The sequence below is a fragment of the Patagioenas fasciata genome, chromosome 7, assembly GCF_037038585.1.
Source record: "Patagioenas fasciata isolate bPatFas1 chromosome 7, bPatFas1.hap1, whole genome shotgun sequence".
Taxonomy (NCBI): Eukaryota; Metazoa; Chordata; class Aves; order Columbiformes; family Columbidae; genus Patagioenas; species Patagioenas fasciata.
Genome location: NC_092526.1, coordinates 39,638,530 through 39,659,855, shown reverse-complemented (window position 1 = coordinate 39,659,855; position 21,326 = coordinate 39,638,530). Strand labels below are relative to the sequence as shown.

Below are 21,326 nucleotides of genomic sequence, written 5' to 3'. Positions count from 1 at the left end.
CCAGACCAGGCAAGTGTTAAACATCCACGGCAGGTTTACCCATCTCCCAGCTGTGTTTCCTTAGGCTACAGGGCCTTCGCAGAGAAGACCAGCGGCTCTTACAAATAGTGCATCATGTCCCTAGGAGCCATCACCTAGCAGGGTGTAGGTTCATATTTATGCTTCCCCATCCTCAGCTTTTAATTCCAACTCCAATCAATCTCTCCCTGTGCCAGAGACCGTGTGAGGTATTAAGAAGGCGGTTGACCTTGCCCCACATGCCAGAGCACGTGGGATGTTCCCACACACCTGTGGTGGAGCAGCAAGCTCTGTGAAAGGCGCTTGAAGTTCAAGTTCAAGGCTGCTCTCACCACCTTGTGTCCCTCTGAGGATTCTCTCCTCGGGGGGCACAGACACACGGGGGTTTCTCTCGGGAAAGGTGTGAGTTGATGCAGTTCACAGGAAGTGCCAGCCTTCGAAACCGGCAGTCTGGTGTTTCTCCTGATGGTACCAAGTGATAGATGCCATACAACAATCAGCTAATACTTGTATTAATCACTGAGGCATGGACCACCGGTTCATCTTTCTTTGTGGTAGCTCTGTGGTGCACATTGGCCTATAATTAAGTATAGCTTCATAAAATATGTACTGTGAGGCTTGTTTAATAGATAAACTATCCTCTAATTTATTTTAAAGTCCAATGACCTACATACTCAATGCTGAAAACCCTCCTCTTATGAACATTATTTCTCCCCTGAGACCCTTCCATCTGAGCAAGTCTGCTAAATGAAGTAGAGGAAGCTCTGATCCAAACCAGGCTGAATCCATCGGAACAAGTGGCTGACACATGTACGCGTGGGGAGGCGGGGGCAGAAATAGGGCTGTAAGCACGTTGTTTGGGGAACATCTGAATCTTCTTCTAAAAGTTGGAAGTTCCCAGGGTAAGACAATGATATTTGCCTCCACCTGTGGCCACGTTGTCTTCATAAATGAACACAAAGTGCCTTGGGCTCTGTGACAGATCCTGAGGGTTTCCTGGGGCGCAGGACTGGTGGGGCTGGACCAGGCACCTTCGTTGCTGCTGGGTGCCCAGGGAGCTCCAGGGCTGTGCTCCCCACAAAGAGGGTTTCCTTCAGACAGAAAATTCCAGAGTAAACGTTTTAAGATGTATTTGAAACTGGCTGTGAAAAACCCTCACAGAGTGCATGACGGATTTTCAGTTAATGCCTTGGGCTAACCTCTGCGCCTTCTTTTTATTTTCTATTTAGCGAGTCAATGTCCCAATTTGAATTCACCCTGCTGTGGAATCTAAATGCTTATTTATTCAGCAATCTGGACAGGCAGAAGAGAGTTCTTAGACACGCAGAAGACAATATAGTTATTGAAGGTGGTCATTTCCAGTGAACAGGAAATTCCTACACAACCTTCAGAACATTTTAAATAGTCGTGCACACTACCAGGTTTGTCTAAGCCTGCTTAGACAAATACTGTGTGTCACAGGTTGGGATGTATTGAGAAACGGGCAGGCGGCAATGGTTACAGAAGTAAGGGGACTATCTTAAAGCCAGTGCCTGAAAATGGTCTCTTGGATTCACCTTGTCATTCTCTGGCAAGTTTTTAGCAAGTCTGGAGGTGCTGATGTGCTTCAAAATCCCATCTGGGGAGCAGGTCACTTGAACCCAGCTTCACGGAAGGAAGATGAAGGTGCTCTCCCTCCTGTCCCTGCAGGCCGGGTGTCCGGCTTTGCTGGGTGGATGCTCAGGCTGTTTGTAAGTCCAGACAGTCCGAATCCCAGGCTCAAGGAACCGCTGCTCTCCTCGGGGTGCCCAGTGCAAAGCCTATAGACTGAGTGCTTCTGCTTTTGTCTTGCTTTTTTCTAATCCTTAAGCATCTTTTTTCTGTTTTGCCAATGTTTTGACATAATAGCCAAAACTAGTAATATGTTTGGGCGAGTGGCCAGTGCTTATTTTCCTGAACAGCCACAGAAACGGGAAATATCCGTGAACTTCAGGCTTTTTGAGTGAAGCAGTTGTGGTGCCGGATACAGAGAAAGGTGGGTAAAAAAACCCCGGCGTGTTGGGGCTGGTGTAGCTCTCTGCTCCCTCCCTCCTATCCGGAGCAGCTCCGGGGGACAGCGTAGTAGGGCAGCGTGTACCCCGCTCGCCTGGGTCCTCTAAGAGCCTTCAACATTAGAAATACAGTTTGCTGAAATAACCAGCTCTTCCATCTCTGAGGCAAATCCTGGGCAGAGTTCCTTTTGCAAGGAATTTTGCCTTGGACTTTAGTGAGAGGGAGACGAGGAGGTTTAATTCTCTGCCTGTTACCTGGTGAGACAGCGCTGCTGCATTCATCGCTGTGCTGGCGGCCCCATTGTGCGCAGAGTCAATTAGCAAGGGCTTTAGTTTTTGGGGGGGATTTTTTTTAAGATTTATTTTCTTTTCCCCATTAAAAACTCCCTCTTATTGCGTGAAATCCTTTCATGTTGCCTGCGTGTTTTATTCTTGTGTGCAATGTGGCACAAGCAGCGTTCTGCTGTACTCACGGGAAAGACGGCAAGTCTGCAAGGGAAGTGCTTGATTTAATAAATTGCAGATTTTCGGTACATGGGATATTTGTTCCAACAGCGGGTTTTGCGCTGCCCGAAATTTCAGTTTCAATTAACTTAATTGTATTCAATAGGCTGAATGAAAAGCTCTGTGAGTCAGGCGTTGAGATGCGTGTGCTGGTCGGGGGCGGCTGTGCCTGCTCAGCTGATGCTCACGGGTCCGGAGCCTTGGCCGCAGACGCGGCTCTGCAGAGCGTGCACAGGCTCTGCGTCTTGCTCATTTGCTGGCGTATTTCCCCATCAAGGTTTGACGTGCGTGTCATATAAATGGTGGCGTTCTGTGGCTGCAGGTGGCCGGTGCTTCTCTGCTTCCTTTTCCCCGTGCATCCACGTTCAGCTCCGCACGCACATCCTGTCTTCCCTCATAAAAAGAGATACCGTAATAAAAAAGAGGCTTTATTAAACTAATGCAATAAAGGCATTTTCTTTGAGGATTTAAACACTTCATTTTTAATAATAAAAATCAAATTGTCATCGTTGCGCCCCGTATAAGTTTTATTCAAATCAGCCTCTAAGTGCTTTGTGCCTAAGCAGCTCTCTCCTGAGAGGTGTGTGTTTTAGTGCTAGTTAAATGAGTTTAAGACCGATTCTCTTACTCCGGCTGTCAGCAGTGGGTCTGGAGAGCAGGAGGTTTCCTGTAAATGAGGGACTGGTGTAATGTGTTCAGCTGTGGTGAAGGGTACCAGGGGATAGCTGCTCCCCCCGTTCACACGCATGGAAAACCAACCAAAGTTCTCAGAATTCCTAAGTTCGTATGGACTGATGCGAATGTGGCATCACACGTTTTGCCCATTGGGGTAGAAGAGTTAGAGCCACCAAGATGCTGAAGGGAGTGGAGCATCTCCCGTGTGAGGAAAGGCTGAGGGAGCTGGGGCTCTGGAGCTGGAGAAGAGGAGGCTGAGGGGGGACTCATTCATGGGGATCAATATGGAAAGGGGGAGTGTCAGGAGGATGGAGCCAGGCTCTTCTCGGTGACAACCAGTGACAGGACAAGGGGTAATGGGTGCAAACTGGAACACAGGAGATTCCACTTAAAGATGAGAAGAAACTTGTTTGGGGTGAGGGTGCCAGAGCCTGGCCCAGGCTGCCCAGGGAGGTTGTGGAGTCTCCTTCTCTGCAGACATTCAAACCCGCCTGGACACCTTCCTGTGGAACCTCAGCTGGGTGTTCCTGCTCCATGGGGGGATTGCACTGGATGAGCTTTCCAGGTCCCTTCCAACCCCTGACATTCTGGGATTCTGTGAAGAGTTGGTTGGGAACAGGGTGCAAACACAGTTTTGGCCGATGGGACCTGTGGCACGGTGGATGTGAAGGTGCCTGGCTTGGCTAATCACACCGAAATTTCCACTCTTTGCCTAAAGCAGTTTGCCGAGCAAAATTGGACTTGACCACGCTGCCCAGAGAAGCATTTCTAGGAGACATCCAGCGCTTCTGCTTCACATCCGAGCTGGAGCTGGCAAGAGATGCCAGGGAATGGGAGCCAAGCAGCAAAGGAACTCGAGCCCTCCGAAGCCCATGGGTGCTTGGTGCAGAGGTTCCTGTCAGTGCTGTGTGCTCAGCAGCAAGGAGAAGGGTTTGTAGAACTGCTGAATGTCTCTTATTCAGCCCAGAAGAGATTATTGAAGGGGGGACCTGGAGTGAATGCAGAGAGGCAAACAAATACCCAACCAGTCCAGTGTGCTGAGAGCTTCACATCGCTGACCTGGAAGATTCACGTGTTGAATTTGAGTAAACCCCTGATTTCTGATCCGGATCAGAGTCGCCTTTATGCCTGATGGGGAGCAGAATATATTTTCGATCGAGTCTGTCAGTTACAAGTACTGGGCTTCAAGTACTTAGAGCTTTAAGTACTGCAGGAGCAATATTTTTCTAGTATTTCAGCATTTTCGCTGTTGCTTTTGGCAATGGCTGACCTATGGAGAGGCACGAATAAACCGAAAGCATGAAAAAAGTGTTTATGCTTTTTCAACCCTTCACATATATATATATATATATATATATAATCTCCTTACACAGAAGGTAAAAACTGAGGTTTAGCACATTAGTTAGGTTTATTTAAGTTTGCCGTCCCACGGAGATCTTATCCTGTCATTCATGAAAATAAAAGAGTTCACAAAGGGGGTTTCATAGAATGAGTGCGAACGATTCCGTGATTCTATGATTCTGATTCCCTTCAGCAACTGGTTTAAAAATGATGCACAGGATTGGAAAAGCAAAGATGTTGTAGACGTCCTAAAATGTATCCTGAGCCAATGGAATTTTATAGCCAATGTATGGATGCTGTGGGTTTCCCTCCCTCACCCCCTCCAGCAGAACCATGATGTGCAGAAATGCAAACAGTCCCTGGCTGGCTTTGGGCTTTTCTCAAAAATAGAAGCGGTTGGGTTCATCTGGCTGGGCCAGTTTCCTCGCCACACACCTGGTGTATATCACTTTAAAAAGTACATTACGCGTGATTAAATTACAATTAAATGAAATCACGGTCATTTGTTTTTTCTGGGAGGAAGATGTTTTGCATATTGAAAGGCTAATTTGTTGCAGGTGACAAGAAGGCTGAACAGATTATTTAGTATCACTCTATTTTTTATAATGTCACTGGCTGGTTAGTTTGTGTAGACTTCAGTAGCTCAGAATTATGTTATTGTAAACGTTATTGCTCTCGAGATACTTTGTTTTATTGTTCCCCTCTATCACTCAGCTATCTGGCCACTGTTGTTTACCAGCGTTGTGTATCTCCCGTCGCCGGTTTTTCCCTCTGGGTCAGTTTTCTCACCCTTCATTGGTGTTCACGTGGCTCTGGAGCTGCCAAAGCACTTGGAGGAGCTGCAGAAAACCCCTCTTTGCAGGCAGGTTCTCCCCATGGGGAGCACGAGGAGGAGCAGCTGGAGCTCCTGGTGGGGGAGCAGCCACCTGTGTTTCTGCTGAAATGCCGAAATTGGGCCATAAATGTAGCCAGGTTAAGATGGGGAAAAGCTTGGAGTCAGCTCCAGTACCTTTCAGGTGCCTTTCTTTCGGCCTAAACCCATTCAATTTTGAAGCTGATCTTTGAAAAACAAAGTTGTGTATCCTTTAGAAGACCCAGAAAGGTGAGAATCTGTGGAACTGATATTTCATTTATTACAGCATTTGGAGAATTTTCCACTGATTTTAAGGGAAAATTATAATAGGGACTTGCTGTATCATCCAGGGCACGGCTGGTCGGTTGTTTTTCTTTGGGAAGTCTGGTAAATAAGACCAATACACACTGAAAACGCTGGTGCTTGGTGAGTTGGCCAAGCGTAGCAAGTGTTGTAGCAAGGCTTTTTGGAGGAGGCTCTCCCATACAGAAGAAAATAAGCTAAGACTGAATATTGCAGGGTTTTGGCTACGTGGCTGATTTCTAGTGATGTTTTTCTCACGAGAAAGGAGTCGGCCTTGACTGTTGCTGTTCAGAGTTCGAACACTGCAATATGTTCATCATTGATGGCTCCGTCGCGTCCTTTTGGTGTGTGTGGAAGTACCGTGGCACTTACCTCCTAGAACAATGGCTCCTATGAAAACTGCATGAATATGGTGTTCATTCATGGTTGCAATGCGAAGCCCGTGGTATTTTAAAATGAGGCACGGAAGACCCGGTTAAATCCCTAAAGCCAGATTCTAAGGCTTTATTATCGCTCCATTTTTCTCCTCTCGGAAATGACTGTCCAAACCAAAATGAACGGACTGTAGCACCGAAAACCAGCCAAACGTTTTTCTTTATAAACCCCCCGCACTGTTTAAATGTCGAAACTAAATTTACCAACCTTGGCAGATTTGTTGGAGATGAACAGGATTGCCAAGTGTTCCTAGCTTCAAGTGAAAAGAGAGAGATCTAACAGCTCCTAAAATATTTGCAGCAAACACCTGATGGTAACTGCAGTTTCTTCCACCCGATGCACCTACCTTCCCATCCAGCATCTCCGTACTCACAAGCTTATTACAGTGCCAGAATAGGACAGTCCCAAAATAAACCCCAGCCCCCAGAAGACAAACACTTCCCTACGAAATATCCCCTCTGGGAGAGCCCATGAGATTCCGATGTAGGTTCTGAGTATCGCAACCCAGCTGGTTACACTAAACAAATCTAAAAGAAAAAGAAGAAAGCAAACACATGACTGGGCTTTATTTCTGTTTTGCACCAGGGCTTGTTGTCAGAGATCCTGCGTAAAGAAGAAGACCCTCGGACAGCTTCCCAGTCCCTCCTGGTAAACTTGCGGGCGATGCAGAATTTCCTCAACTTGCCTGACTCGGAGCGGGATCGGATCTATCAGGACGAGAGGGAGAGAAGCATGAACCCCAACGTGAGCATGGTGTCCTCAGCCGCCAGCAGCCCCAGCTCCTCCAGAACCCCCCAGGTAAGATGCGATGCCTCCTGACCCGTGTGCTGTGCGGGGTCCTCTTGATCTGTGCGCATTAACTGAGCGCAGAGGGGATTTCTGGGCTTGTGGAGAGGTTCGTATGTGCGGCAGTAACAAGTTTGTAGCAAGCAGAGAGCGACAGTGAATTAAATAGACGTTGCTAGAAGTCAGTGGGCTCCATATTCTGTCATGGTCCTTGAGGTAGAGGTGTACAGGAGTAAGACGACGCTCTGCAGCTCCACACCAGCTGGCATCTCCTTGGCCGAACTGCGCGTGGTTATTAACGTGCTGCTGGGTAGGTTGTTCCTTTACACTAAGAGAGAAGACCCACAAACTGCACCCTGATATCGTCCCCCTTGGGAGTCCCATCCAGGCTTTGTAGGAGCTGTTGAGCTGGTTCGGTTGGACCCTGTCACCGGGCTGCACTTCGCCACCGTACATGACACAAAGAATTCTTTATCGCTGAAAGCAGGCGTATTCTGCTATGACACTGAATTTTTATCACATGGGAAACTCATTGTGTAACTCTTTTTTACTTACTTTTCAGTGAAAATAAATTATAAAGGCAACTATTTTAATGTTTAAGTAGTGTATCCACTTTGTGCATTTGTATTTATTAATGAAAGAATTAGCTTATTCCTGCTTAGATTTATTGCGACACAGCTAAAATTGAACAACAGAAGGAAACGGAGAGGTTAGATGCAATCCAGTGAGAATAAACATTGGATTTGTTGCCACATCTCCGTCCTGTGTTGAAATATGGCATTTTTCCTATATTCTAGCCTCAGCTAGTTTAAAATAATGGAAATTTGACCTGCCTTTTTAAGAGCATTGCTAGAAAACCATACTCTGGAATTATAAAACCTTATATTAGCTTGAAGAACCCAGCAGAACATTGCGAGGTTTCTACTCGGCAGCCACAGCACGTGGAGGTCGGTGTCACCCGCTGCTCGGGTCCCCTGTCCCCAGCGCTCCGAGGGGCCATGCCCATCAGCCCAGGTGCTGTTTTGACAGCTGGGACACCCCTGCAGATGAGGCTCCTTCCCAGCTCCCGGGCAGGCAGTGCGGCGACTGCGCTTCACCATATGCCCGGGATTATTCTGAGGAGGCGAATTCCATCCTCATCCGCAACGCAGCCATTCCCGGCAGCATCCTCGCCCTGCGTGGGTACGGTCCCTACCCCGGAGCTGCGCCCTCCTTTCGGGAATTGCCTTTGGGTGCCAGAGGAGAGGCTGGAATGGCGTTTGGAAATGTGGTTTCCATAGATACGGATCACTCCTTGTGGGAAGGATGCTGGGTGGGAGCGGAGCCCGGCGGACGCGCAGGCACAGCAGCCCGGCTCGGTGTCCCTGAAATCCCCTCACAGGGTGTCCCGCAGGGTGAGAAGGGCCAATGGCCCCAGCAAAGGGGTGCGATTGCTGCAGGGAAGAGGCCCTGGGCATGGCTGGTGTCAGCGCCCTGGCACGGGGGCTGCAAACACATTCTGCTTCTTTTCCCCCCCCACTGTTTGCAGTGAGGCATTTCAATAACAGCAAACTCCTTAACATCAAGACCAGTTTTTGAATCTAGGCCTCTACCATGAAATACTTCATCTTAGTGGCTGTGATGTCTCAGTTTGGTATTTGCCCTAGCTGTTTTGGTGATGAAACAAAACTGGACCAGCTTTCAGGGTGCGCAGGGCAGCCTTTCTTCTGCCGTGTGGCTGTGGAGCAGTATCAGAGACCCAGGCAGGACAGAGCTGTATTTTAAATCTTTCTCTTACATGCTAATTTTGTTCTTCTCAGGATCTCAGGCCTCCAGAACGGCCTTTAAGGCCATGGTGACCTCGGCTGCTGTGCTGGCCAAAGGCTGCAGCCTCTGGGAAGGCTTATTTTATGCCCATCAAAGCGCTGCAGGGCCTTTGGTAAAATTAAGCTCCATTAAATGAGCCCGGACAGACTTGGGCAGTCCTTTTCCTTCCCATGATCTCTCTGCTCCCCACAGTACTAATCCCTTTTTAACCCATGTCCTGCCTGCAATGGGTGGGGAACAAGCCCAGAGGAACCTCTGCTGGGCTTGGGGGTAGGAAAGGGAGAAGATACAGGTTGGTTAAAGCTTTATCTGGAGAGGTTGGACCAGATGATCCTTGTGGTCCCTTCCAACCTGGTATCCTACTATTTTTTTATCTGGAAACTGTAGGAGGAATGATTAGTCTAGGCTGTTGTCTTGATTTTGGCTCTGTTATTGACGTGGCCTTTGGTACAAAAAAGACATAAGGGAGAGGACGATCTGGAGGACAGCACAACAGAAGAAGTTCAGAAGGTTTGGTTTTGCCTAGTTAACCATCCCATTAACAAATAGGCATTTGGGCATGCCTGCCTGGTTAAAAATTCACATTAGATGCACTCTAGCAGGCTTCAACTCCAGCACAAAAACAGCAGCCAGCTGAAAAGGTTTAAAATTGACCCAAATACCTGAGTGTGACCCAGGTTTATGGGAGGTTTGGATCTATCGGGAAGCGTGAACTTTGCCACCTGAGTTGTTCTGTTCGCTAAAACGTTGCCGTCTCAAGAGAAAACCGGTACCTCCACGTCTCCCCAAGGGGCTGTGGGTACCAGGAGCATCCCTGACCTGCACACACCTTCTGGGCACGGCCGAGGGCTCAGAAACAAGCCTGCCCAGCTGTATTTATCGATGGAAACCTTGCAGGGTAGTCCAGCCCGGGGAAAGCTCTGGCAGCATCCGTTATTGTCCTTCATTTGTCACAGAAGCTGATGGGAAATCATTCAATTAAAAGGAGTGCAGCGGAATACACAAAATCTCAATATGAGTTTAGGAGAACGAGGGCAGCAGATCAAAGGCATGCCAAAGCCCGGCTTTATGAAATGTGGTTGTTTGGTTTTTTTTCCTTCCTTTCATTTCCACTGATTTCCTAGGTGAAATTAGGTGACTGTCTGGCTAGCATAATGATGATGAGGCTGGGAAACCATACATACTCAAATGACATACGTATAGTTTTAATAAAGGATGAGGGAGACTTGAGGGAGTGCATTAAATTGAGTAATAATTTATTATTTAGAGACCTCTACCCATTTACTCATTTTTTCTGGGAGAATTGGCTCTTCCTCCAAGGTGTAGGCGACTTTTAGCAAGGGGGGAGCAGGTAGGGGCTCAGGAGGAGCTGCCAAAGCCAAGTTCAGCCCCGGGTACCCGTCCTCTGGATGAACACAGAGGGAGAGGGGCAGAGCTGACAGGGCCCTGCGTGTCCTATAGGAATGCACCGCAATTATTTCCAATCGCAATTAACCTGATTAGAATAATGGACAGGAAGTGTCCCTCTGTAGCTAATGCAGTTTGGCATCAGCTGACTGAAATCCTTTGATAATTTCTGCACAGATGGCTGGGCTGAAAGCAGCACTTTTTTAATTATTATTTTCATGGTCTCTCGGTAGGCCAAAACCTCGACACCGACAACAGACCTCCCCATTAAGGCGGACGGCGCCAACGTCAACATCACAGCTGCCATTTACGATGAGATCCAACAGGAGATGAAACGGGCCAAGGTATCGCAGGCTCTGTTTGCCAAAGTGGCTGCCAATAAAAGTCAGGTGAGTGGGAAAGGGGCTTTTTGGGGGGTTTTGTTTTTAAAGCAAACTCCGGGGTTGGAACTAGACCTGTCTCCTCTTCCCACCAGTAAAAATACATCTGTTCCTACGATAATAATCTTCATCTCTGAGGAACCTGTCGTGTTTTTGGCTTTTGCCTGCTCAAGTGGTTTCCTTTTCCCTTTTAGAACAGGCAGAGCATCAGCTCACAGCCAAGCTTCTTCTCCCCTTTTGTACCAACATACATGTTTTCTCCTGCTTCTGATATATCACTTACACCTCTGCTAGTGGGACGAGGGCCTTTCAAAATGATGCTATCCTTCTCATCTGGCAGGGAAAGAAATTGTTTTCTTAAGTGATTAACTGAGGGAAGGCGATGGGAAACCACATATTAGGCAAGTGTTTCCTTTTTCTTGCGTGTTGTGTGTGCTGCACACGGTGTTGCCGTGTGAATAATTCACATCAGATCCAATCGTTTTTACAGAAAGGCACCGCAGTGAGTTCTCCTGGATTCATTTCCACCTTGGGTGTAAAAAATACATGCGGGCAAACCTAGTTTCGGGGTGAAATTCTTGAAGAGAAATCCATTAATCTAAAAATTTCATCCGACTCTTTAAAAAAATATAATGCACCAGAAAGGGTGTGGTGGAAAGGAAGAAAGATGGAAGTTTTTGGAGGAAGGGCAGAAAGTGGCTTGAGAGGCATAGAAACAAAGCATCGAAGGCTATCGAAGCACATGGGAGAGCCTTGTCTTTCTTAGACCTGTTTGTGCCCTGACACGTGGTGGCCTGATTCGTTTTCCTCATTGAATCATTGATTTTCTTTGCCTTTTGCTTTCTCCTGTTGGGGTACAGGGATTACAGTCCGCTCTACCCCCCAACAAAATCCCAGGCGCAGTATGAAATACATAAAAGGAAAATACCATGGAACCCTCTTAAACTGTTAAATGCATAAAAATCTCATGTACCACATGGCAAAATATAATGAGAACTGGAGCTGTTAAACGAATAAAGCTGTTAAAAGCATAATGCCACTTGGCACAACTACTGTGCATTTAACGGTTTTCCACTGTGTAATAAATGACATATGTGGTAAACGTGCAGTAAATATAAAAACTGCACAATTGATTTTGCAGACGTGCCCCTTATTCTTTACTCCATGCAGATATCAAAGTTCCACCCAGAATCCGGACTGGACAGCTTTTAATAAGGCGTGTTTAACACAGTTTAATGCCAGTTTCTCTGAGGTTTGGCTTCAAATTGCCTGCAAGCTTCCTGTCATTATACCCAGAGGCTTCTGGAAATAGAGAGGGGCTGAACCACCCAGCAATAATTCGGGTGGCTCACCAGCTCCAGTCTGTGCCAGCTCGAGTGCGCTTCTCTGGCAGCGTTGCGTACCAGCACCGAAACAAAAACACGCACGTGGAAAAAAAGGGCAGATTTTGAAAGCCAGATGCAAAAGGTTAAGGACCAGGATCTGCAAATGTTCTTGTTTAAAGCATGTGAAGGTTTTGTTTCTTCAGCAGCAACGGTTGTGAGCGTTTCTGGGGAGGATGCTGCTGATTTCAGGAGTTACGTGGTGGGATGTTCTTGCTGAAAACTGCCCATCTTTGCAGAAGAGAGAGCTTGAAAAAGGGGGGAAAAGGAGCCAGTCTGAGGGTTTGCTTGGACCATCCGCCGAGGTTCGTTCACTTGCTGTTCTCCGCAGGCCTGGCTGGCGCTGCGTTGGCTTTCTCTATTATTCCCTCACCCCAGAGTACTGAGACGCTTCCAGTTTGCTAACAAGGCGTGTGTTATGTTGGGCGCTGCTGTTCTGTCAACAGCAATCCACGGTGCTGTGAGATCTTCGCAGTTTTAGCAGCCAGTGAATCTCCAACAGGGCTGTTTTGACATTTTATACGCAGGGTTGTATGTCATGTACTCGAGAAAACATCCGGAGCCAGCGGAGGCTTCATTTCGTCTTCTGTACAGGAAGAGTGGTACCCACTGAGAGTGGTTATTGCAAGCGGCATCGTCTACTGGTGGAGTTAATTGACCTCTAATTTAACAAGTAGCCATCTTTATTCTTAAGTCGTTGCAGAGTCTCAGTTCAGCAACTAAAGGCAAGGGCAGCTGCTAGGAAATGAGGTTACAAATCACAGAGCTCTCAAGTCAATGTAAATGCAGGGAATGAGGCCTCACGGCGATACCAACGTAGTATGGTGAGACTTCTTTAAGGGAACAAACCTTCCTCAGGTTCTCAAGGCATTCATTTTAGACACTGACTTATTTGCCTTAATATGCATTTTCTTCTTTACAATTTGTATCTGGACATTTTTAGTCTTGTTTGTGAAGTGCTGCGCATCCCTGCGTATTTTTGAAGACAGCAGGACCTGTGGGGCTCAGTGCTCTCCAAACACAGCCTCCCAAGCTGTCGTCCAGCTGTGGCTGCCAGCTGTTAGCGACGTGCCCACTGGACACGGTGTTCTCTGGGGCTGCCGCCTGCTCCTGCCCTTGGGCCTTTACCTGGTGAAACCTGGGACCTGTGTCAGCACCTTGGGAGCGTCTCTGAGTGTGGCCTGAACACCAGGATTTGCCTCTGGGCAAGCTCGTGTGAATGTGTAGACAGGTCTTCTCACAGTTCTCCCAGGGTAGGAGACTCTCCTTAATCATACAATCATTTTGGTTGGAAGACACCCTTAAGATCGTCGAGTCCAACCATTAACCCAGCACTAAACTTTTCTCTCCTTGACAAAACTTGCGTTTTCTTTGGGGCTCCTTTGGACGTTAGGTTGTTTTTTACAGGCTCCTACACGCGTTCCCAGCGTGACCCCCATCCAGGCCAGCGTCTGCAGCGCTTGTGGAGCCGGAGCTTTGCTGGGGAAGTCCTTGGCAGCCGGGGAGCAGCGGGTGGGCCACTTGCCCTAACCACAAGCCCACATTTCCTCTGCAGCGCGGGGAGAAGCGAGTTTGAGCTTGGCACGCTGGAAATATCCCCAGCGCGCAGCATCCTTCCCTCCGCCGCCGAGAGCTGCCAGCAGGCCTGCTGTTCCCTGCCATCTAAGATACGTCGTGGCTCACGTACCTCACTCCTTTCCTTGTATTTTGTCGTGTTTTATAAGCCTAGGGAGAAACTGGCCCTCATCAAAGTGCTTTGCATCCTGCCTTGAGTTTTGGGGGGAGGAAAAGTATTGAGCATTTCAGGGAATCCAGGCTGTTGAGCACTTAACCTTGAACTGCATGAAAATGCTCCGAGGAAATCTCCTTGTGCTCAGTCCCCCTCCCCTGGCCCTCATCAAGAATTCACTGAAGCCATGACAGAACTCTCCATTACAGTTACTCTTTTATCCATTTCAGCTTTCGTGATTAGGTTATCTCGAATCATTAGGGGGTTTATTTATTTTAATAGACACTTATTGGATTCATGGAAAGAGAGTTTGGTGACTAAGGAACAAGAGCTGAATATTATCCGGCTCATTTGGCACTGCAGAGAGTCACAAGCTGAGCGGAGGGGAGAGAGCCCGAGGAAGTTTGTCCCGTCATCCCGGCTAGGAGGGGAGTTTTCTCTTGGAAATGCAGCATTTCTTTCCTCATCCTTCAAGACTTGCATCGATCATTGCTGGTTTATTTTCTTTTTCCCTTTTGTCACATATGTTGACATTTTCCGCACTGATGATGTGGGTGAGGAAATGACCTTTTACATTTATTTTTGAGGTTTATCCCTGAATCACTCCTACTAAAAACTCTTCATTTGCCTACTCATGCTTTCACTGGAGACCCTAGAAAATGTCAGCAGGGAAAAATAGCTGTGTTATTATTTATTATTATTATTAATAAGCGGCGGAGAAGGCGGCTGGTGCGCCCAGGTCAGCGCTTCGGTGCAGTGAGCACGCTGCATCTTTAATGGCAGAAAAGCACAATGGGAACTGCTGGCTTCCTGCAGATTTTTGTTGTTGTTTGCTTAGCTATGTGGAAATGTATTTGATTAGGAGACAGTGAGAGAGGTTAAAAATAGGACATTAATGTGATATTATTTGTTATATCGAATAAAATGCTTAAAAATGTGTATCTCGCCTCCTGAGAACAACAGAAATAGAGGGCAGCGCTCTTCGCTGAGCTCGGTCGAGCTGCGTTCTCGATGCCTCTGGAAGTTTTGGGGTGAAACGGAGGAAGTTCTGAGCAGAATTCCTCGTAACCACAAGCACTGGGTGTGCCCGGCTGCAGAGCCAAAAGCATCCTCTAATTGTGCTGTTTTTTCCTCCTCTTATTTTTAATGGAAGACATTCCCATTTGAGAACCGTAGAAGCCAACATTAAGGGCCAGATCCTGCCACCCATGTTGACACTGGCACATCTGGAGCCTCCCGGTGACCTGGTGGTGCCACGGATCTGGGAATTCGTTAGATTTGGATTCGCTTGTGATGCAGCGAGCTCAGATGTTGTGAATGAGCGGGGGAAAAGGTGGTGAGATAGCTTCTCCTCCTTCACTTCTCCGTCTCGATGCCAGTAAATGTAGCTATAGATGGAAACTCACTGTGAATGGCTGTAGCTCCAAGAATTTTCTGTATGTTAGCATTTCTTAAAGGAAATAATTCTCTGTGTAACATACACAGACCCAAAGAAATAAATAAAAGAAAATATTTTTTTTAAAAAAAAAAAAACAACCCAAAACCCCCAAGTTGAAATTTTTAACAGAAAAAGGAGATTTGTGCATTAATAATTCATGAGTTCTCATTGAACATGCACGAAGAAACGGTGCTATTCAATAGAGAATACTGTCATCTGTCACTGTTTTATTTGACATTTACACTTCTTTTTTTTTATTTTTTTCTTTTGCCTGGTACTGCAAAACTTTCTTGGATGGCGTGTTGGGTTATTTAAATAAATAATTACAAAAAGCCGATGCAGACTTTTCATCTGCGCACGGGGAAGGCGGTTACCCGCAATCATTAGGAACACGCGCGGCGTTTTCTCACCTATTAGCCAAGCCTACTTTGGGGGCATTCAGACCCACCTGGACACCTTCCTGTGGAACCTCATCTGGTGTTCCTGCTCCATGGGGGGATTGCACTGGATGAGCTTTCCAGGTCCCTTCCAACCCCTGACTTTCTGGGATGCTGTGATTCTGTGAACCTCTTGCCCCATAGATGGACCGGGGGGTCCTGAACGAAAGCACAGACGCGCGAATAAATAAAGGGCAGGGTAGGAAAAGCGCAAAGAAAGGACAGATTTGATGTAGGGCCGCGCATGTGGGGGTGAGGGAATGATGGCTGTTGTGAAGAAAGCTGCCACAAATACATTAAAATAAATATTTATAAATGGCGCTGGGGGAGATCCAGTCCCGCGCAGCGCGAGGGGAGACGGGGCGTTCAGCACAATGACAATTCCGAGTTAGGCGCACCCCCTTCTGCAATTGCGTGCTAATATTAGGCTCATGAAAAATCTTTCTGCTCTGTAGGTTAGTTATTATTTATAAAAATCACAGAACCAGCTGATACATTCATAAGCTAATTATTGTAGCAGCTGGGTACACATGGTGCAATATGTCTGAGGCTGTGAAGTATCACAGATTTCTTGGGGCCTGCTGTGGCGGGGGTGTGCTGGTGAGGGCTGGATCCCTTAATCTGATCAGCCAAGCAAATACTATGTGGGGAAAGTGGATTAATATCTCTCTAAATACCACGGATGTGCTTCACCTTCAGAACCAGGCTCCTTTAAACGTGCCATTAGCTGCTGTCCCTTGGGGAATGGAGAAGTTCTCAGGTGTCCTCGGGATGGCGGGGCCTTCGCCGGGTGCCTCCCTGGGCCAGAAATTAATTTGGTTTGCTCGTGTCTGCACACATGGTCACACCGCAGTCTAATCTGCTCCGTAATAGCTCCGAGGTCAGGACCTCTCATGTTGCCAGGCAAACGGAAGCGCCATCCTTCTTGGAGACTAATGGCAGCGAGCGCCGAGGCCGTAATGAGGCCTGGAGTGTTGCTCTAAGTGATTGTAATGAACGCTGATTATAACGGGACAGATAAATCACAGCGCCGCAGTCGCCAGTGGGACGGACGGGCCCACTTTGGGAAGGGAGCTGGGTCTTCCCCTACCAGGCCCCGGTGTTTTGGGGGGTGTTTTCTGGTCTTCACGCTGCAGCGTATCCCTCGGGAGAGGTTCAACGTACCTGCTCGAAACGTTGGCACGGGTTCAGTTGGACACTTGTTCAGATCACTGCAAGCAGGGAGAAACGGGAGCCTTGGATTTTTTGATGCAGATGGTTTATTTTCCGTTTCAAAAATGGTTGCCTTTGTATGGAGGAACCCCTGAGGAAACTGTGGAGCGGGGAGATTTTCTTCCTGTCTTTTCTCTAAAAGAGAGAAAGTTTGGGGGGATTTGTGGGCGGAGGAAAGGGAGAAAGGAGAACCGAGAGCAAGGGATGTGGCCAAACCACATTGAGATGCATCCATCACCTGGCTGAGAGATTACCCAAATATCAGCCAAAATACTTTGAAAATATAACATAGGTTTTTCTTCTTACCAAGTAAATGATTAGATATCTTGTTTTCATCCTTGCCCCCCTCCCCAACCCTCCTAGTTTATTGCAAGAAAAGATCAGGTCTGCACAAATGTGGCCTCTTACTTGTAAAAACAAGGCAGTGTTGTGTTACAGATTAGTTTATAAATCCCCGGTGGCTTCACAGTTCAGTGCCTACAGCTGCTGCAGATGGGCCTGGGTTTTTGTCTCTTCGCTGTGCTGCAGCCGGCAGTTGAAGGAGAAAATGGAATGATCAGGTTATTAACATGTAGGCCGTGAGGAAGAGGCTGCACAATGAGAACAGCTGGTGTTGCTGTCTTGGCTGATGCAGCGGAGATAATCAAATCTTGCCTTTTTTTTTGGGGGGGTGGTGGTGAAGGCAGAAGACACAGTGGAGAGTAAGACAAACAAGGGCTTATGATATTATATGCAGGGTTTAGAGTGCACAGGAGAAGTTGTCAATGGCTTAGAAGTTGTTACACAAAATAAAAGGCAATACGAAAAAAACCCTGGTGTGGGCCGGTGATGTTCAGCTTGCTCAGTTGGAAAAATAGCGTTTTGGTTCCTTCTTCTACTGAATGTTTCTAACATTGCTCGAGCCATCTTCTAGGTGCCTGTCAAAATGGTGTCGCAATGCTAAGCTGCACCTCGAAAATGATGGGTTATAAAGCTACCAGGTAAAATGTTTAGCCAGGAGGCGGCGAGGCGCATTGACAGCATCCTCAGCCTTCTCTCCTCGTGTTGTGCTGTGCACGTCATGTCTCCTCGCTGGAGAGCACCGACCAGGCTGCACACAGCGGTAACGTTTTGAAGGCATTCCAAACTAACCTCCAAACAATATAGCAGGGATAAAATCTGCCATTCCTGTGAGCTGTAGTTGGGTTTAGAGTTACCTCTGCATGGTATCTTGATCTCTCCGGTAACTTCTGCAGGAGCCTGTTTGCTGCTGAGTGCGGGCGGATTCTCTTTCTGTGAGGTTGCAGCTTCTAAGTGACCATTTGATTATTTAGAAGTGTCGAGTTTTAGTGGAGTTCAGAGGTGGGGGAGTCAATGCAACACAGTGACAGCAGATCAACGGTCTTTACTCGATAGTATATTCTCCTAAACGTTTTCTGTAGTGGTCCTGCAGCCGCAACCCTTAGCATGAGGGTTGTTAGCAAGTCTCTGGGGTTACGTCCCATTTTCTCTTGCTTGAATAAAGAAATAAAGGGGCTCTGAAACAGAAGCGAACATGCACCTTTATTTCAACTCTGATTTTCTATAGGAAAAATTTTATAGTCGAGCACTTTAAACGTGGTATGATTATGACAGGGGACAAGATACTGTGCATCCTGGCTCCTGTTAAGCACTGCCGGTTATTTCTGTTTCTAGAGCTTGCAGGACATACAATAGATCAAGAAGGGCAGCTAACGGTAGAAGGTGCTCTGTGTGAGCTGAGACCAGCCAAACATGCAGCAGAAAGCTTCAGGTCTGGCTGACCTTGCGCTCCCAAGTGTTTCCTCGGTGCTCAGGGAATTAATGGTGTTTACCCTCATTGCAGGGCTGGCTGTGCGAGCTGCTTCGCTGGAAAGAAAACCCAAGCCCGGAAAACCGCACGCTCTGGGAGAACCTCTGCACCATCCGCCGCTTCCTGAACCTTCCCCAGCACGAGAGGGACGTGATCTACGAGGAGGAGTCCAGACATCACCACAGCGAGCGCATGCAGCACGTCGTCCAGCTCACTCCCGAGCCCGTGCAGGTCAGAGCGCCAAATTCCTTCTCGGGGCGCCTGGGGGGGAACAGCTGGCAGAGCTGAGACGAGCAACGGGTTCCAGCTTCCTCGTGCTGCACAGGGCGAGACGCACCAGTTCACACCTGTCTGCAGGGCCACACGCGAGCCACAGCTCTCAAGTGTAGAGCTCGCTGGGTGCGTGTGTGCAGGTTTGTGGTGGCGGCTGAAGAGGAGGGATGTGACAGTCGTGCCGCTGGTAACAGCACGGTCAGCAGTGGTGATATGATAGAGCTCTCTTGGTGTCGGTAGTCATAGAATCATAGAATCAGTTTGGTTGGAAGAGACCCTCAAAGTATTGAGTACAACCATTAAACCACCCCTGGAACTGCCCCATGTCCCTGAGAACCTCATCTCCGTCTGTCCAACCCTCCAGGGATGGTGACTCCAGCACTGCCCTGGGCAGCCTGTTCCAATGCCCCACAGCCCTTTGGGGAAGAAATTGTTCCCCAGATCCAACCTCAACCTCCCCTGGCGCAACTTGAGGCCGTTTCCTCTGCTCCTGGCGCTTGTTCCTGGGGAGCAGAGCCCGACCCCCCTGGCTCCAAGCTCCTTTCAGGCAGTTCAGAGATCAGAAGGTCTCCCCTCAGCTCCTGTTCTCCAGCTGAACCCCCAGGTCCCTCAGCCGCTCCCATCACACTTGTGCTCCAGCCCCTCACCAGCTCCGTTCCCTTCTCTCAACTCGCTCCAGCACCTCCAGGTCCCTGGACCACAGGTCCTGTGCCATGCTCAGGGCACCCCAGCATCGCATCTGCCCTTCATCGCCCTGCACCCCCTACAACATCTCACAACACACTCAGAGGCTGTTTCCTCTTGTTTTATCCCTTGCTGCTCGGGAGACCAACCTCCCCCTTGCTCCAGCCTCCTTTCAGGTAGTTGTAGAGTGCTCATGTTGTGGCTGAAACACAAGTTAGCTGTCTAAAGCTGCTCACATTTATAGGAATACAGAGCAACAGCAAGAAGTGTGCAGTTATTCAGTAAGCAGAACGGGCAGGAATCACTCACTTGCTCACGGAACATGAGCACCCTCCCAAACAGCAGCCAACCACAGCCCTACATTTGCTTTTGTTCCAAGGAGCCAGATAGCAAAAGTAGGAGGGTAGGAGAGGAAGATGGTCTGTGCATGGGTAACATGGGTTTGGAAGAGTGTGACGTGGAGAAGTGTTTTTTATATATTCACTGAGACTCAGGAACATTTCCAAAATGACCATGGTGAGTGTTCTGTGGGGAACAGACCTTCATTTCACAGCCTCCTCAGGATTGTTTTCCTCCTCTCTACAACCTTTGTGACTAGTGTGAATTCTTGGTTTGTCATGCTTGTTCTAGCCTTGTCTCAGGTCTTAACTGAATGAGCAATCAATAGATACAAACATGCATCCAGGAAAATGAAGTGAATACACAAGGTTTTTCATCGTAGAAGTGAAAATCAGCCTTGTGTATATTCCTAATACCTTGTGATGGATGTCACAGACCCAAATATCTGCTGATGATCAGGAGGGGCTCAGGAGATGCTTTTTCCATCTGAAAAGCTGGAGGTGATGCCTTGTGCAGCAGCCCACCCTTTGGGGTCGCCACAGCGCTCGGTGCCATTCACTCCCATGGTGTGGCCGTACTGCGTTTGTCCCTGATAATCTCCCAGTTCCTCCTCCCACCTTCGCTCTCCCGTTGTCCTTCGATGGTGGCTTGTGCTGCTCTTGCTGTGAACCTTGGCATCCAGCCTTTATTCTTTCTCGCTGCTCTTGTCCTGCTGCTGCCGGCACTGCTGCCAGCTAGCCGGTCGCCTTTTTCCACAGGCGGGAGGGTTTTCTTCTCTCGTAGTCCTTGGTCTCACCCAGATTAATTATTACCTAGTTCAGTCTCCTTTGTCTCTCCTGCTACCGACTTCCTCCTCGCTTTCCATTCGGTCTTTGCCTGGAAGAAAAAAACCTGTTTCCTGGGGTTGGGATTCTCGGGGCTATAAAGCAGGGAAGTGCTCTCAATAATTAACACTGCAAGTTTTGTCATCCGTGCTCCCACATGTTTGTGGGATCTTGGAGGCGAGGAGCTACGAAAGGGTAAAGGGCCGAGCTAAAGGCCAGACCTGTGCGAATTTGAACATCTTAACCCGGTTCTGGTGCCCACAGCAAGTAGGAATATCCCCCAAGGTGCAGCTGGAAGAAGGTTCCCCGAGCTCTTGCAGGTGACCTTGATGATTAGCCTACTTTCCAAAGCCTTCTGCGCATCGCTTTTCTGCGTTGTGCAGGTTGGGTTTTGTGAGTGACACGTTAACAGTGCGCTGGAATGTGATGCATTTGTATTTGTCAGCAAGTTACAAAGCCATGGATTAATTATTTATTACAGTCAAAATATGAAAAATGAAGAAAAATAAATGGAACCAGCTGGCAGCTACGTACAACTAAACTCTGGAGACCCTGGGATACAGTTGATACAGTAGGCTTGTGTTTTGGGGGTGCTGCATTTTAAAACTATGTTTGCCCATCCAAAAACCCCGATGGGGTTCTGAGTGGCACGCTACTGGT

At 48.0% G+C, this 21,326-nt stretch overlaps 1 protein-coding gene across 3 annotated transcripts in view; it reads left to right on the top strand.

Annotated features, from left to right (window-relative positions):
- SATB2 (SATB homeobox 2) overlaps positions 1 to 21,326 on the top strand; it is a 176,358-nt gene that overhangs the window by 133,293 nt on the left and 21,739 nt on the right. For all 3 annotated transcript variants that reach the window (XR_011740134.1, XM_065840845.2, XM_065840846.2), the window contains 3 exons: positions 6,745 to 6,957; positions 10,392 to 10,547; positions 18,580 to 18,777. Coding sequence is in view for 2 of the 3 variants with exons in the window: in XM_065840845.2 (XP_065696917.1) it covers positions 6,745 to 6,957; positions 10,392 to 10,547; positions 18,580 to 18,777 (567 nt within the window). In the remaining variant the exon portion in view is untranslated. The remainder of the gene's footprint in view (positions 1 to 6,744; positions 6,958 to 10,391; positions 10,548 to 18,579; positions 18,778 to 21,326) is intronic.